Source organism: Macaca mulatta, chromosome 10 (genome assembly GCF_049350105.2).
Source record: "Macaca mulatta isolate MMU2019108-1 chromosome 10, T2T-MMU8v2.0, whole genome shotgun sequence".
NCBI classification, from domain to species: Eukaryota; Metazoa; Chordata; class Mammalia; order Primates; family Cercopithecidae; genus Macaca; species Macaca mulatta.
In genome coordinates this window covers 94,314,303-94,329,758 of record NC_133415.1, presented here as the reverse complement: position 1 = coordinate 94,329,758, position 15,456 = coordinate 94,314,303, and the positions used below count along the sequence as shown (strand labels likewise).

Genomic DNA, 15,456 nt, shown 5'->3' with positions numbered 1-15,456 from the left:
TTTCCTCCTTTCCATATTTATAATTTCCTTCTCCAACAGTGAAAGCCCTTACTTTTGCTACCGCCAGTATCTTTACTCATTTGCTGAATCCTAGATTAAACAGAAAGTAGTTTGAGGATTGCTAACCTTGCAACTATAGAAAAGAAACCTACTTTGAAGTGTGTATTTAAAACACTGTACATACTTAGCAGGATATAACCCTAAGTGGCTGGGGGAGAGAAAATCTTGCATGTTTTTGGTAATTATGTTTTAAATGAGTTGTAATGGTATTGGTTTTCTAAAAATGTTATATTATGGGACAAATCAAATGAGTACTGATATTGGTGTGGTTGAAAATTGAGTTTTTCAACATGGTTAAAGAAATACAAATGTGAGGTTGATGAAACTAAAATCCCTCAATCATAATTTGAACTAAAAATATCAGTATGACCTCATGATGTATTTTGTTTTATATATGCATATATTTATATACACTGTGCACACACAAACACTTCCTATATTTGCCCACTGAGTAGGCCCTGGAAACCATGACCATCCCTAGTAGCAGGGACCACCCCTAGGACATCCAGATTGTTTTCTGTAAGTTTTCTACTCCTATCTATGACTAGACTGTTTCTCAGCCACTTGCCCTGCAGCCTGGCAAGAGAGAGGAAAAATTAGCTATTCCCATGCTATGAAGACCTTTGCTCTGGTCTTCCTGGTGACTCTGCTGTGCACAGAGAGCCCAGGGTCTGTTCTGCTGCCCATGCTTGGTGGCCTCACACATAAACCCTTGCCTGCCAGCTATGTGATCCTTCCTCAGTGGGGTCTGGATCTCCCAGGAAGTGACCAGCATTGTTGAGTCTAAGAAAGTTACAGTGGAGAACAAGTTCAGCCCTCCCTCATGCCCCAAGAACAGCTTGGTAAACCAGGATGTATTGGTTCATTTTCACACTGCTGATAAAGAAATACCAGAGACTGGGAAGAAAAAGAAGTTTAATTGGACATACAGTTCCACATGGATGGGGAGGACTCAGAATCATGGTGGGAGGCAAAAGGCTCTTCTTACGTGGAAGCAGCAAGAGAAAATGAGGAAGAAGCAAAAGCAGAAACCCCTGATGAGCCCATCAGATCTCATGAGACTCATTAACTATCGTGAGAATAGCATGGAAAAGACCAGCCCCCATGATTCAATTACCTCCCCCCCGGGTCCCTCCCACAATGTGGGAATTCTGGGAGATACAATTCAAGTTGATATTTGGATGGGGACACAGCCAAACCATATCGCTCTGCCCCTGGCCCCTCCAAATCTCATGTCTTCACATTTCAAAACCAATCATGCCTTCCCAACAGTCCCCCAAAGTCTTAACTCATTCAGCATTAACCCAGAAGTCTGCTGTCCAAAGTCTCATCTGAGACAAGGCAAGTCCCTTCTGCCTATGAGCCTGTAAAATCAAAAGCAAGCTAGTTACTTCCTAGATATGATTTGGATACAGTTATTGGGTAAATACAGCCATTCCAAATGGGATTAATTGGCCAAAACAAAGGGGGCCCATGCAAGTCTGATATCCACCAGAGCAGTCAAATTTTAAGGCTCCAAAATGATCTCCTTTGACTTCAGGTCTCTCATTCAGGTCATGCTGATGCAAGAGGTGGGTTCACGTTGTCTTGTGCAGCTCCACCTCTGTGCCTTTGCAGGGTACAGCCTCCCTCCCAGCAGCTTTCATGGGCTGGCATTGAGTGTCTGTAGCTTTTTCAGGCACACAGTGCAAACTGTCAGTGGATCTGCAGTTCTGGGGCCTGGAGAATGGTAGCCCTCTTCTCACAGCCCACTAGCCAGTGACCCAGTAGGGACTCTGTGTGGGGGCTCCAACTCCACATTTCCCTTCTGCACTGCTCTAGCAGAGGTTCTCCATGACAGCCCCGCCCCTGCAGCAAACTTTTGCCTGGACATCCAGGCGTTTGCATACATCTGAAATCTAGGTGGAAGTTCCCAAACCTCAATTATTGACTTCTGTGACTCTCAGGCTCAACACCATGTGGAAGCTGCCAAGGTTTGGCGCTTTCACCCTCTGAAACCACAGCCTGAGCTGTGCGTTGGCCCCTTTCAGCCACGGCTGGAACAGCTGGGACAGGGCAACAAGTCCTTAGGCTGCACACAGCACAGGGACCCTGGGCCCAGCCCACAAAACCACTTTTTCCTCTTCGGCCTCCAAGCCTGTGATGGGAGGGACTGCCATGAAGGTCTCTGATATGGCCTGAAGACATTTTCCCCATGCTCTTGGGGATTAACATTAGGCTTCTTGTTACTTGTGCAAATTTCTGTAGCCGGCTTGAATTTCTTCCCAGAAAATTGACATTTCTTTTCTATCACGTAGGCTGCAAATTTTCCAAACTTTTATTCTTTCCTTCCCTTATAAAACTGAATATTTTTGACAGATCCCAGGTCACCCCTTGAACACTTTACTGCTTAGAAATTTCTCCCACCAGATACCCTAAATCATCTTTCTTAAGTTCAAAGTTCTGCAAATCTCTAGGGCAGGGGCTAAATGCCACCGGTCTCATTTCTTAAACGTAACAAAAGTCACATTTGCTCCAGTTCCCAACAAGTTCCTCATCTCCATCTGAGACCACCTCAGCCTGGACTCTGTGTGGTGGCTCTGACCCCACGTTTCCCTTCTGCACTGGTCTAGCAAAGGTTCTCTATGAGGGCCCCACCCCTGCAGCAGACTTTTGCCTGGACATCCAGGCATTTGCATACATCTGAAATCTAGGTGGAGGTACCCAAACCTCAGTTCCTGACTTCTGTGACCCTCAGGCTCAACATCATGTGGAAGCTGCCAAGGTTTGGCGCTTTCACCCTCTGAAACCATTCCATATCTCTGTCAGCATTTTGGGCAAAGCCATTCAACAAGTCTGTAGGAGGTTCCAAGCTTCCCCACATTTTCTTATCTTCTTCTGAACCTTCCAAACTACTCTTCCAACCTCTGCCTGTTACCCAGTTTCAAAGTCACTTCCACATTTTTGGGTATCTTTTCAGCAATGCCCCGCTCTACTGGTACCAATTTTCTGTATTTGTTCATTTTCATGCTGCTGATAAAGGTATATCCAAAACTGGAAACAAAAAAAGGTTTAATTGGACTTACAGTTTCACATGACTGGGGAGGCCTGAGAATCATGGCAAGAGGCGAAAGGCTCTTCTTATGTGGCGGTGGCAAGAGAAAAATGAGGAAGAAGCACAAGTGGGAATCCCTGATAAAGACATCAGATCTTATTAACTATCACGAGAATAGCACTAGAAAGACTGGCCCCTGTGATTCAGTTACCTCCCCGCTGGCTCCCTTCCACAACACATGGGAATTCTGGGAGATAAATTCAAGTTGAGATTTGGATGGTGACACAGCCAAACCATATCACAGGATATGCAAATTTTGGGCACCAAGATGAACTTCAGGCTTTCTTATTGCAAGGAGGACCTCTGTAACACAGTGGACCAAGTGGTAGGAGGTGCCTGGGATCCACCCTGCTCTAATGGTATTTTCCTGTACGCCCCAGTGGCCTCTTTTCTGTCCCAGTACTTACTGGGCTTCTTAGTCTTTGGGTCACTTTAGTACTGAATTATAGGAATTCTGGTGTCATTTTCAGCCATGAGGTTAGGGGAAGAATGTGGGCAGGGTATGGATGGAGGCTTCCATATCCAGGGATTCTGGCACTGGGTGAGCCCCTTATGCGCAAACATGGAATTCCTGCTTAGACTTACCCCTTTCTCTGGGTCCAGTAACTTCAAATCCAACTCAAACAGCCTGGCCTCAGACATGGGGGACACCCATTGCTTGCAATTCTGGACTCCAGGATCAAGATCATACGGCAGGAGCAGAAGTACAAGGCTCCAGTCTTGCTCTGCCACTGACTCACAGAGGAGCAAGGGCCACATTTCTTACTGCTCTGGGCCAAGATAAGGAAGGGCCCTGGGTGTCCAGTGATACCCGCAGGGCTCACTCACATGGCATGGCCACCTCTTCCTCTCGGTGTCAGTAATCACCCCTCTGCTTGCTTACTCAGGGGAAAAACATTTCCACTAAAAGAAACTAGGACTCCTGGAAACAAAATGGCTGAAGCCAGGTCTGGACAGGAAATGTATAAGAGGAATGTAGAATATGTTGAAAGCAAGGGAACTATCAAAAGACTACTAGTCTTTGATATAACATACAAACATGAATGTACACATATCCATACCTATTTCTTTATCTGTGTATGTGTATGTATATGTGTGTATATATACATATACACCTAACCATGAGTTCATACTGATACCTTCAGTCCATTCAAATACCACAGAGTTGATTCTCATCTTCGTTTTTTCCACATTTGAGTAGGTCATGTTGAAGGAACTCAGGAGCCAACTTAGTGAGGCTCCTATGGGCCAAATGTAAACAGCAATAAGAATAATAACTGCAGTTCAGTAAAACATGGCAGATATATTTAAATGCATGCCTTCATTGTATCCCATAAAGAAGTAATTTTTAAAAAAATTTCATTGCTCACTTTTTGGGATGTTATTTTGGAAACTGATTACATAAAGAGATAGCTTGCCCCGCCTATATGAACTGTACATTAGGGTAGCCCCTGATGAATTAACAGATCTAGGCAATGATCATCAATTCAAAAGAAAGATGACCAGATACCATGTGCCTCTTGATGGATATTCAGATGCTCAAATCCTAAGCTGATCAAGTTCCAAGGTAGAACTCCTAGTTCAGAGAAAATACAGGGAATAAAGGTACCTGTTCAGTGACACAGCAGAAATGCAGTTGTTTTTAAGTGTGGCAAATGATAATATATATTTTATAAGAGTTTGTATCTTTAGAAATGTGTATTGAAATATGTAAGGATGAAACAGTATCATGCTTAGGATTTACTTTGTAACAATCTGGGAGGGTGGAGTGTGGTAAAAATAAACAAGATTGTCCATAAGAGGTCATTACACTGTCCTGTATTTTTGTCTATGTTTGAAAATTTCAGTAGCAAAATTTTAAAAATAAAATTTCAGTGCTACCAGCTCCGAAGCATATCTTCCAAGAGGACAGGACAGCATCCTGGGAATGTGTGCCACTCACAAGGTGCCTTGCACAGACCACAGCGGGGCGGGGGCACAGGATGGGACACCATGTCCTTCTCGTTGCTTTATCCCTGACACACAGTAGTCAGTACACAATGGGAAAAGAAATGAATGGCCACGGAGGTGGCAGTCAACCTTTGGGTATGAACTGTGTTCTGAAATCAGTCCCGTTACTTGTGACCGAGAGCTGGCCACTCACACCACATGACATGTAAGCACTCCCCTATTTCCAGGGCTGCTGCCGTTTTATATATATGGTGACGTGATGTATATGACCCTCCTTCTTCCCAGGCTCAGGCCCGATGTCACCGCATAGGCCAGAGCAAAGCCGTGAAGGTGTATCGCCTCATCACTCGAAATTCCTACGAACGCGAGATGTTTGACAAGGCCAGCCTAAAGCTGGGTCTGGACAAGGCTGTTCTTCAGGACATCAACCGAAAGGGCGGCACCAATGGGGTGAGTGTGATGGGCCTACTCTGGAGTCTTAAGGAGCATTGGTCGCACAGCCCAGGCGGGCTTCTCTTACGGCTGTTTCAGGGTTCACTTTCACTGCATTGAGCCAGCCCTCACATCATTATTGGGTAATTCCCTACAACCAGGCATGATTCAGAATCAGGTCTCTGTGTTTTCTAGGTGGTTAAAGAAAATCTGTAGAAGCAGTTATGAGGTAGGATTGCCCAGCTTGGTGTAACATTTCAGTAAACAGTTTTTAACTGTGCCCATTAGAAGCTAGTAGATCTTAACATTGTATTTGTATAATTTAAAAAAAAAAAAAAAAAAAAAGTTTAAAAAAAAAAAAACCTTGAATTTGTTACTGTGCCTTATCTCATACCTCAGACTTTGAGCTTTGAGAGTGTACTCGGCCCCTAACAGTGCTCGGCGTATTAGAAACATAAAGTGCGGGATGGTCAGTAAACAAATGAATAAATTAGCAGCTTAAAATAAGGCAGTTAAAGTATTTTTCCCCCTCTGAGGGCATAAGAATTGCAGCTAAGATTCTTAAATTGTCTTAAAGTATAGGCAGACAAAGCAGAATATCTCCTTAATCTCTGGGCTCAGGGCATCAAAGATTGGATGCTTAAACCTTCTAAATGAGTTGTCTTTAGTCCAGATGTTCCATATCCTCTTAGCTATGCATATGTTACTAAGTATAATACTTCAAGTTAGTCATGCAGAGAGTCATGGAATTCTCTCTTGTGATTGATATAAAGAGAACCAGATTCTTAATTAGAACCAGAAAAGGGTGTTTGGAATCCCATTTCCTGTTTTCCTCAAGAGTTGAGAAGATCACATTTGTCATGGGATCTTTTTTTTTTTTTAGTTGAGAAATGACATCATTTACAATACTAATATATGTATTTATTTAATAATGAATAAATCATTGTTCTGCTTGTTTGGTACATCTGGAAGTTTTTAAAGATACAGGCTTTAACTAAAATATAAAGATGTCAAAAATACCATCTTCAATGGTGCATAGTTGTAGTGGCTTGTGACATTTGATAATAACCAACGTCCTGAAGAATGTTAGGGACCTTGGATCATGTGCTTGGCTTTATTTCAGAGCTGCCTATAGAGGACTGTCTGCCTGCCCTCCCCAGAGTATCGCATCTGGGTTTTCACTAGCTGAAGTTTGTTGCCCACGTCCTTTGTTCTTCTGACATGCAGTTCGTGGAGGAACTATGCACTGAACCACAAAAACCAGATTTGAGGCTGTTTTTCTTCTATACATTTTCCACTTTGTGAGTAGCCTTTGGTGACCTGTCCAGGTACAGCAGCTCTCAAAAATGGAGGTGGAGGACCTACTCCGGAAAGGTGCTTATGGAGCCTTAATGGACGAAGAAGATGAAGGTTCCAAGTTCTGTGAAGAAGACATAGACCAGATTCTGCAGAGGAGAACGCACACCATCACCATCCAGTCTGAGGGGAAAGGGTCCACTTTTGCCAAGGTACAGGGCCTTTTCCCCAGAGCTGTTGGGGGTGGGAGAGAAAAAAAAATGTTTATTCTCTGAAACCCATTAGCAGGGCTTCCCTTTCTCTGAATGCAAATCCTAGAAATTGGCTGCAGATTTAGTCTGTGTGCCTATCTAAAGATATAGATCCTTAGAGGAGGAAGGAAGTCTGAATAGGGAGTCAGGGGCTATACAAAGAAGATACCACTCCTCATCTTTGAGAGCTGATCTTTAACAGACAGAATAAACACTCCTATTCCCAGTTGGCTCTATTTGCAAGGACTGCTCTGAAACCTTCCAGTGGACATCTTGATTTCCTTATAGACCACTTCTTGATCACCGATAGAGAGTGGAAGCTCCAGTGAACACTCCATTCCCCAAACTCAAGCAATTAGTTTGTTTATTTAATGGGAAAGAGATTTTACTTAAAATTCCCAGCTTCTAGTCTGGGTGCCTCTTTTCTCCGCTGTTGAGGCCACTGGATTTAAAACTTAGATCACTCTCAGGTTTCCGTAGCCACAGCCACTGCTGAGTCCTGTGAGAGCTTTGTGACCTGTTTGATTAAATCTCCTGTTTGGTGACACCTGGAAGTTTTTTAGTGGGATGTTCTGTGTTTTATAAGGAGAATATGGGTGAACGATCCCTTGTCTCTACACCTCATACTGCCCAGCCCAGTACCTTTTCCATAGCAGACATTTGGTAACTGTTGCACTGAAAAAAAATCTAGAAAAGTTTTAAGAGTTAACTCTTTCATAGGGAACTAGACACCAAGTGGCACATTGCCATTGTCTTCCAGGGTTTGCCTTCCTGCTACCAAGCTTAAGCTCCAAAAAAAATGATCCTTTCAGTTGAAATTGTAATTTGCTCACCCAATCTTTAAAATAAAAGGAAAAAAAAAAAAGAATAACCTTGAGATTTTCACATTCATTTTGGAAGCCCTGTTAAGGGTTTGATTTTGAATGCAAATAGATAATAGACTTAGGTTTCTCCTGTATTTGAAGTAACACTGGTGTTTTATTAGTTTGTACTGTGTTCAAGCACAGTTTATTAATTCTTGTCTTCTTCACAGGCTAGCTTTGTGGCTTCAGGAAACAGAACAGATATTTCCTTAGATGATCCTAACTTTTGGCAGAAATGGGCTAAAATAGCTGAACTGGACACTGAAGCAAAGAATGAAAAGGTACAGCATAATAATATTTTATTCCATGGAACATTCACTTATGTCATACATGATAGTAAATTCCTACACAGCTCAAGTCATTATTTACTCTTGAGTCTTGGTTCTTAAATGATATTTGTACCATACTTAAAATATGCCTGGCGCATAGACAACACTCAGTAAATCTTAACTGTTGTCATTTTTAAATGGCCATTCAGTCTGTTGGGCACCTGGGAAATTAGATGAAGGCAATTAGAACTGGAACCGGACACAGGGTCAAGTTCAGGCCTCTGTCTCAAGCCAACATTCTGTCCCTTGCATGTGACTATTTTATTTCTATTTCAACACTTCCTGTGAGAGAAACTTCACACATAATAGGAAGAAGGAAAAAGCATGACAAAAGTTTGTTGGCTTTACCTCCATTCTTTCAGTGTCTCGTGTTTTCTTAATTCTAAACATGAGAAAGAGAATGGACTTTGGAGTGAAACCAGAGTATGCCTTTGGATGAAGTACTTGACCCCCACTGAGATTAGTAGAAGAGGAGTTGGTGAGGCCCACACTGTGGGGTTACAAGGTAGCATTTGTGGATATAACTGGCACCAGTGCCCAGCCCACTGTGAGGCACCTGTTAAATGTTGGTTTCCCTTCCTTCATCTCTGACCCTGTCACCTCACTTCAGGATGAGTGTCTTCTCAGGTAAGTATTGAACTCTCATGGTTCCACAGACCCAGGAGACAGTCCCTCCTTGTAGCTAGCTAATTCAGTAACCAGCACCCAACCAGAACCACCACAGGTTGCTTAATCCACCCTCTTTTCTCCTATAAATAGAAATGCTGATTTTCTTCGTTTAAGAAGATCCTACAGTCCCCTTTAGTAACCTGTTCTAAGTGTTTCACAGTGTCACAATCAAGAAACTACTGTGTGTGCAGGACATTGGGTCCAAGCCGGGGAAGAAAGCACGGTGGCTCTGTAGCCAGGCAGAAGCAATTGGAGCCTTCTTTGTTGGGAAGCACAGTGATCAAAGCAGGGATAACACTGGACATTTGTTATCTGGGCTGTGTGGAGTACTCAGGAAGTTAGCCTGGCTTAGGAAAGAGGTATAGGGGGAAGGAGTGAGGAGCAGGAAGCAATGGAGACTATAGAAGACACATGGCCAGGGGAGCCATCAGAATGACCGAGGCTCCTGAGCTGGAGATGGTATTTTCGGTGAAAGGCAAAGGGTTAGTGGATAGAACCAGTCGAAGGCAGATAAATATGCGTTTGTCTTCAGAAAGTTGCTGAGCAGATGGAATTCTCTGGCTTGTCTTGTCTCCAGAGTGCAGACTGCTCTCTGCATGCTGGGCAGAACAGCTGGGTCTTCACCACTCCAGGCTTTCTTAGCAAGAGCTGACCACCACTTTGGTCACTGGGGGGGCCTTGCCTGCCCACACCCCGGGTAGAATGACTACAGAAAGAACAGATGGTGACAAGTAGCACTGGGGGTCAGGGAGCACGCCAACTTAAGCAAGTCCCAGAGAATCCTGTCTGCTTGTCCTGTGGTCATGGAGACAGCAGGTGTGCTGGGAAGAGCCCTTCGTGCTGGAGGATGAGACGGGCATGGTTCTATCCCAAATGTGTCCTGGGGATACACTTATGCATTGTGATAGGAGTAGAGAAAAGAGGACTTTCTTCCCAGTAGTCCTCTCCATTTCTAGGAAAGCTTAGTGATTGACCGACCTCGCGTGAGAAAGCAGACCAAACACTACAACTCGTTTGAGGAAGACGAGCTCATGGAGTTTTCAGAGTTAGACAGCGACTCAGATGAAAGGCCTACGAGATCCAGGCGCCTCAATGACAAAGCCAGGCGCTACCTCCGAGCGGAGTGCTTCCGGGTAGAGAAGAACCTGCTCATCTTTGGGTGGGTATTGGCTCTGCTTGGTTTTGTTGTTGTTGTTGTTGTTGTTGTTTGTTCCCCTCTGTTTTTCAGTCCCCAAGGTTTGTCTAGGATGTCTCTCCAGTCACCTTTGGGATTATAGGGCAGAGGGGGATCTGTTGGAGCAAGAGAGAACCATGCCTTCTGCCCAGAATCCCTCAGTCACCATATGCTCTGCAACCACAATGCAGACATGCCATGGTTTTCTCATATGCCTGTCACAGCAAATCTCTGGTACTAATTTGCTGTCTGGTACTGATTTCCTGCTTCCCCCCATCCCCCAAGGATATATGAGGAGTCCACACAACAGATGTTATAGTCAAGGCATGATTCGTGCAGGGCTTTGACTCTGGTAGAAATCAAAGGTTCAGCTTCTGTGAGCTCATCATTGCTTTTGAATAATGCTGCTGGACTCTTTAATTCCAAATTTATTCCCTGCTCCCAGTATTTTGGTCCCTCCGTGTTTAACATTGTAGTGGCCATATGAAGTTCTCAGTGTCCAACATCCACCTTAGTGATATTTAGTGTGCTACAGTCGGGTGGTCCTCAAAGGCCTTTCAGGACAAAGCCCTTGGGATGATTAACAGACCTACAGAGAACAAAAGCATGTATGGCTCTTGTTTCTTCTCCTGTGGGGAAGCTGCATGCATGGCCTGGCCCATCCTCCCTCCAACACCTGTCTGTATGTCCACTGTCAGCTGGGGCCGGTGGAAGGACATCCTGACTCATGGCCGATTCAAATGGCATCTGAACGAGAAGGACATGGAGATGATTTGCCGTGCCCTCCTGGTGTACTGTGTCAAGCATTATAAGGGAGACGAGAAGATCAAGAGTTTCATTTGGGAACTGATCACACCTACCAAAGACGGGCAAGCCCAGACCCTCCAGAACCACTCAGGTGAGAGGTGGCAGGGCCACACCTAAGAAGCACAGATTCCCATGCACTTCGTTCCCTCTTCCTCTGCGGGGTCATGTTGCTGTGCTTTGGTAGACTTCTCTTTCTCAGGTGTTTTTCAGAATGTTACCAGTGGGAAAAGATGTTGCTTTCAGTTCTGCCTCAGAATCTCCCAGTGTTACCTGTGATATTTTGTTTAAGTACAACTGGGCCCTCTTAAAGTTTCCCACATCTGGTCCTGCCCACTAACCTGAATCTCACATGGGATCCCCCTCTGAATTAGGGATGCACACCCAGTGCTCTCTGACTTGCCTTCTGCATTTCACCATCCTGTCCCTGTCCCACCTCTGTCTGTGCCTTTTCTTGTGCCACACTCCTTCTTCCCTGTCCTTGGTTAAGGCTCCCTTTGAAGTTTCAAGTCAATTACTCCTTTTCTCCCAGCCAGGTTGTAGTTCCCAAAGGGCACAGGTTGTGTTACACCTTTCTTAATCCTCACAGGGTACTTGGATTCTTACTGACAGACTAAGTGGTCCTGGAGTTTGTTTACTAAGGAGGAGACCAAGTGCATGGCCTTCCCACCACCACCACCTATGGGCTAAGGAGTAGGGTCTGCTATCCAGATCACAGCCCAACTCTGTTCTAACAAACCCCAGTCCAGCTCTGTTCTAAAACTCGTGTTTAACCCCCCTTGGCTATCCACTTGCCCTATGCTCTCTTTCTGTTTCAGGCTTGTCTGCCCCAGTCCCTAGAGGGAGGAAGGGGAAGAAGACGAAGAACCAGCTGCTAATCCCAGAGCTAAAGGATGCAGATTGGCTGGCCACCTGCAACCCCGAGGTGGTCTTGCATGATGACGGCTATAAGAAACATCTCAAACAGCACTGCAACAAGTGAGTGTCCCTCCTCCCATACCCTGTTGGCAGCCCGGCTCAGACTGCTTCGATTCCTGGGAACGTCACAGGGAGACCGCTTCATGCTCTTGTGCTGCTTCCATGCAAGGTCTAGAAAGACAGGATGCGTTATCTGTGGTCTCAGCTGGGTCAGAATTCATGTTACAGGTCCTGTAACTCCTTTAACAGTACCTCTGCTCTCCCACAGAACCTGGCCCCTCTGCCATCGCATTGTATATACCCCTGAGGATTTTTCTGTTTTGACTCTCAAAAACCAGTCAGTTCATCCTCTGCCCCTGAGGTCACATTAACAAGGGCAGAACATTGTGGCCTTAGTCGCTGCCACTCTCAGCCTCCTCTTCCAGTTTGCTGTTGCCATTCATGGCCTTCAGTTATTTGATAGGCATGCATTTGAGGTAGTATGCTTTGTGTCTGTAGGCTAACAGCTGGGGGCAGCAAAAAGAAAACAGTATTGAAAATGAAACTTTGTTCACATGTAGTTTAGTCTTGGGGACTTAGGGCATTCAGCGACAAAACAGTGGCAAGTTTGCATATGGATATTTCCACCACTGTGCAATATATCTGACCCTTGGAAATTATCTAATTCGTGTCAAAGTCATGCAAGAGTTATCTTCCCAGAATTCCTGGTAGGCAGTGTGAGGGCCTCCGGTTGCACACCTCTGGTAATCAAGAATTTATTACCTTATAGGTTAAGAGCTTTTGCTTGGGTTTTCCCATCTCCCTGTAACATCTTCTTAATGATTCTGTAGTTGTTGGGTTGTGTGGTGTTTTTTTTTTTTCTTTTACAGATAAAGTTTAATCCTTTCCCTTGATCACCTCAAATACTTGAAGATAAGTCTCATGCCCAATACTGTAATAAAAACTATTGTACACAAAAGTACAAGCTCTTCAGAGACAGCAGTAAGCACTCAATGTGTTGTTATTATTAGCACGATTATTATTTTAGCCATGAAATTATCATCTAAAGAACTTTTAAAAAGTGAAAAAGCACTGTTTCAAATCCAAGCTAAAAGCAGACAGGATAATGGTTATCCACTGGGGGTGGGATAGTAACTGGAAGGGAATACCAAGGGGACTTAAGGGAAAATAGTCTGCTTCCTGATCTGGATGCTGAATACACATGTATGTTTTGTTTGTAGGAATTCTTTAAGCTATACATTTTTGCATTGTGCACGTTATGGAAGTATATTTCACATCAGTAAAATACTTTTAGAAAGAAAAAAAGGATATGTCGCCACCCAAAATATTAATGGATTGTTTTCTTTGGCTAAACCAAGGGCGTTACAAAACTGCTGCAGCTGTGTGTCCCTTTGAGTTCAGATGCCAGCTGGGAGGAGGGGCTGGCTAGAAGGAATTGTCCATCCATCCTCTGAATTGATTTCCCTTCCATTTGGAGGAGAATTGAATACTATTGGCTTTAAATTCTGTTCTCTCATGCTGCAGATATTGTCAGACATCAACACATTTGTTTTTCTTTATGGAAATGGAAACAGCTCTCCCTGTCTTAAGGAGACAGACATTTTCAGGAAAGCCCTACTTTAATTGAGCTAAGTCTCAGCAGGCAGGACTCTGACATTCTGTTCCAGTTTTTACTAAGGAGGCTGTCAGCTATGACCATCTACAAATTAAGGATTGGCAGTGGTTGTAAATTCCTAAGAGTTCTTATTCTCTGGGCTTTAAAAATAAACAAACAAACAGGTTGGGTGCGGTGGCTCACGCCTATAATCCCAGCACTTTGGGAGGCCGGGACAGGTGAATCATCTGAGGTCAGGAGTTCAGGACCAGCCTGGCCAACATGGTGAAACCACATCTCTACTAAAAATGTAAAAAATTAGCCAGATGTGGTGGCGGGCACTTGTAATCCCAGCTACTCGGGAGGCTAAGGCAGGAGAACAGCTTGAAGCCGGGAGCGGGAGGTTGCAGTGAACCAAGATTGCACCATTGCACTCCAGCCTAGGCGACAAGAGCAAAACTCCATCTCAAAAAAAAAAATAATAATAATAATAATAAATACTCTCAGAATTATTTGAGTTGATTGACAGCTGAGATGAGAAATGGTATACCAGAGATAATAAGGGTTCTTTGCAATCCATAAGTTCTGACTTTGTGTGTTTCCACTTACAACTTGAGCCCACAGGGGCACTTTCTACCCAGATCTAATAGATAGAAATTGTACTTTCTTAGAGGCCTTTGTCATAGTCCATTTTCTGCTGCTATAACAGAATACCACAGACTGGGCATTGGCTCATGACTCTGCAGGCTGGGATGCCCAAGAGCATGATGCCAGCTTGTGGGCAAGGGTCCTCCGATGGCGAAAGGCATTACTTTTGTTACATACCTATAGCATCCGGCAAGATGCAGAGCATATAGTAGTTGCCCGACAAATACTTGCTTAATTGCTTTGTCTGAGACATGTTTGATGCATTCCTGTGGAGCCTGATTGTGGTCCATACAGAATAAAAATGAATTGAGCACCTCAGAATAGAAGACACATTGCCATGAAAAATAGACACTTGCCTTTATTCATTTGTTCATTTAACTGTGTACAAGTGAAACTGTTTGAAAGCACCACTGTTCACCCTACTCACTCTTCAGTAGCTGGCCTTTCAGAAGCCACCTCTGCCTAACACAGGTCACTGTGGCCACATGGAAGGGGTGAGTACTCTTAAAGATGAGAAGCGCTGTCTGTTCCTGCTGCCCCCTGTGGCTCACAGGATGATGTAGTCATTTTTTTTTGTAAAATGGGAATGAGCATAATAATGTCTGCCATAATGTTTTGTTTCTCTAGTGCCTTCTCTTCTATTACTTCATAATATTAACTACATGGGAATGTCCAGAATTTCCCAGTGTTAACTTGGGCATGTGGTTCACAGATAGTTACGGGTTCTAATTTGTTTGCATTAATGTGTTCAACTTTCATAGAGTACTTTTGCGAGTCCGGATGCTGTACTACCTAAAAGCTGAAATACTGGGAGAAGCAGCTGAGAAAGCATTTGAAGGAACTCCTGCCAGGTAAAGCAAATCAAACTTAATATGTCAACGTTAAAGAATTGACATAAAATGCCTATTCATGGAGCTGGCCAAACTTGCCTGTGCTTAAAGAGGCCCATGTTCCTCCTACCCCCTACCCAGGACCAGTGACCCGGATGGGAGAACAGGCAAGTAGAATAAGGACAATTCATCAGGTCATCTACAAATAAAATAAAGGAGAAAACCATTTCTTAGAAACCTAGCTTTTGGTGAGTTAGTTCATTTTATTTCCCTCGAAAGTGTTGTAAATTTTCTTTTAAAACAGTCATTTACTGTAGAATGAGTGTCAGTTACTGATCTGACATGTATAGACTGGAAGTTTTACCCACCATCCCATTCTTAGCGATAGTACTCATATACGTATTTCTTTTATTTGCTGATCATATGAATATGTGCGGCCTATTTGATTTGTTGCATGTTAGTTTTGCAGATTAGTGCTTTGAAAGCTATAGAATCCTGTGGGAGTATCCCAAGATTTTCAAGAGTGAGGCTACCAGGTTCTCAG

General features: G+C 43.9%; 1 protein-coding gene across 2 annotated transcripts in view; it reads left to right on the top strand.

Moving 5' to 3' along the window:
• CHD6 (chromodomain helicase DNA binding protein 6) overlaps nt 1–15,456 on the top strand; it is a 211,972-nt gene that overhangs the window by 150,495 nt on the left and 46,021 nt on the right. For both annotated transcript variants that reach the window (XM_015149001.3, XM_077951822.1), the window contains exons 18-24: nt 5,390–5,554; nt 6,865–7,044; nt 8,117–8,227; nt 9,901–10,103; nt 10,817–11,016; nt 11,741–11,900; nt 14,844–14,933. In XM_015149001.3, the coding sequence (XP_015004487.1) occupies nt 5,390–5,554; nt 6,865–7,044; nt 8,117–8,227; nt 9,901–10,103; nt 10,817–11,016; nt 11,741–11,900; nt 14,844–14,933 (1,109 nt within the window). The remainder of the gene's footprint in view (nt 1–5,389; nt 5,555–6,864; nt 7,045–8,116; nt 8,228–9,900; nt 10,104–10,816; nt 11,017–11,740; nt 11,901–14,843; nt 14,934–15,456) is intronic.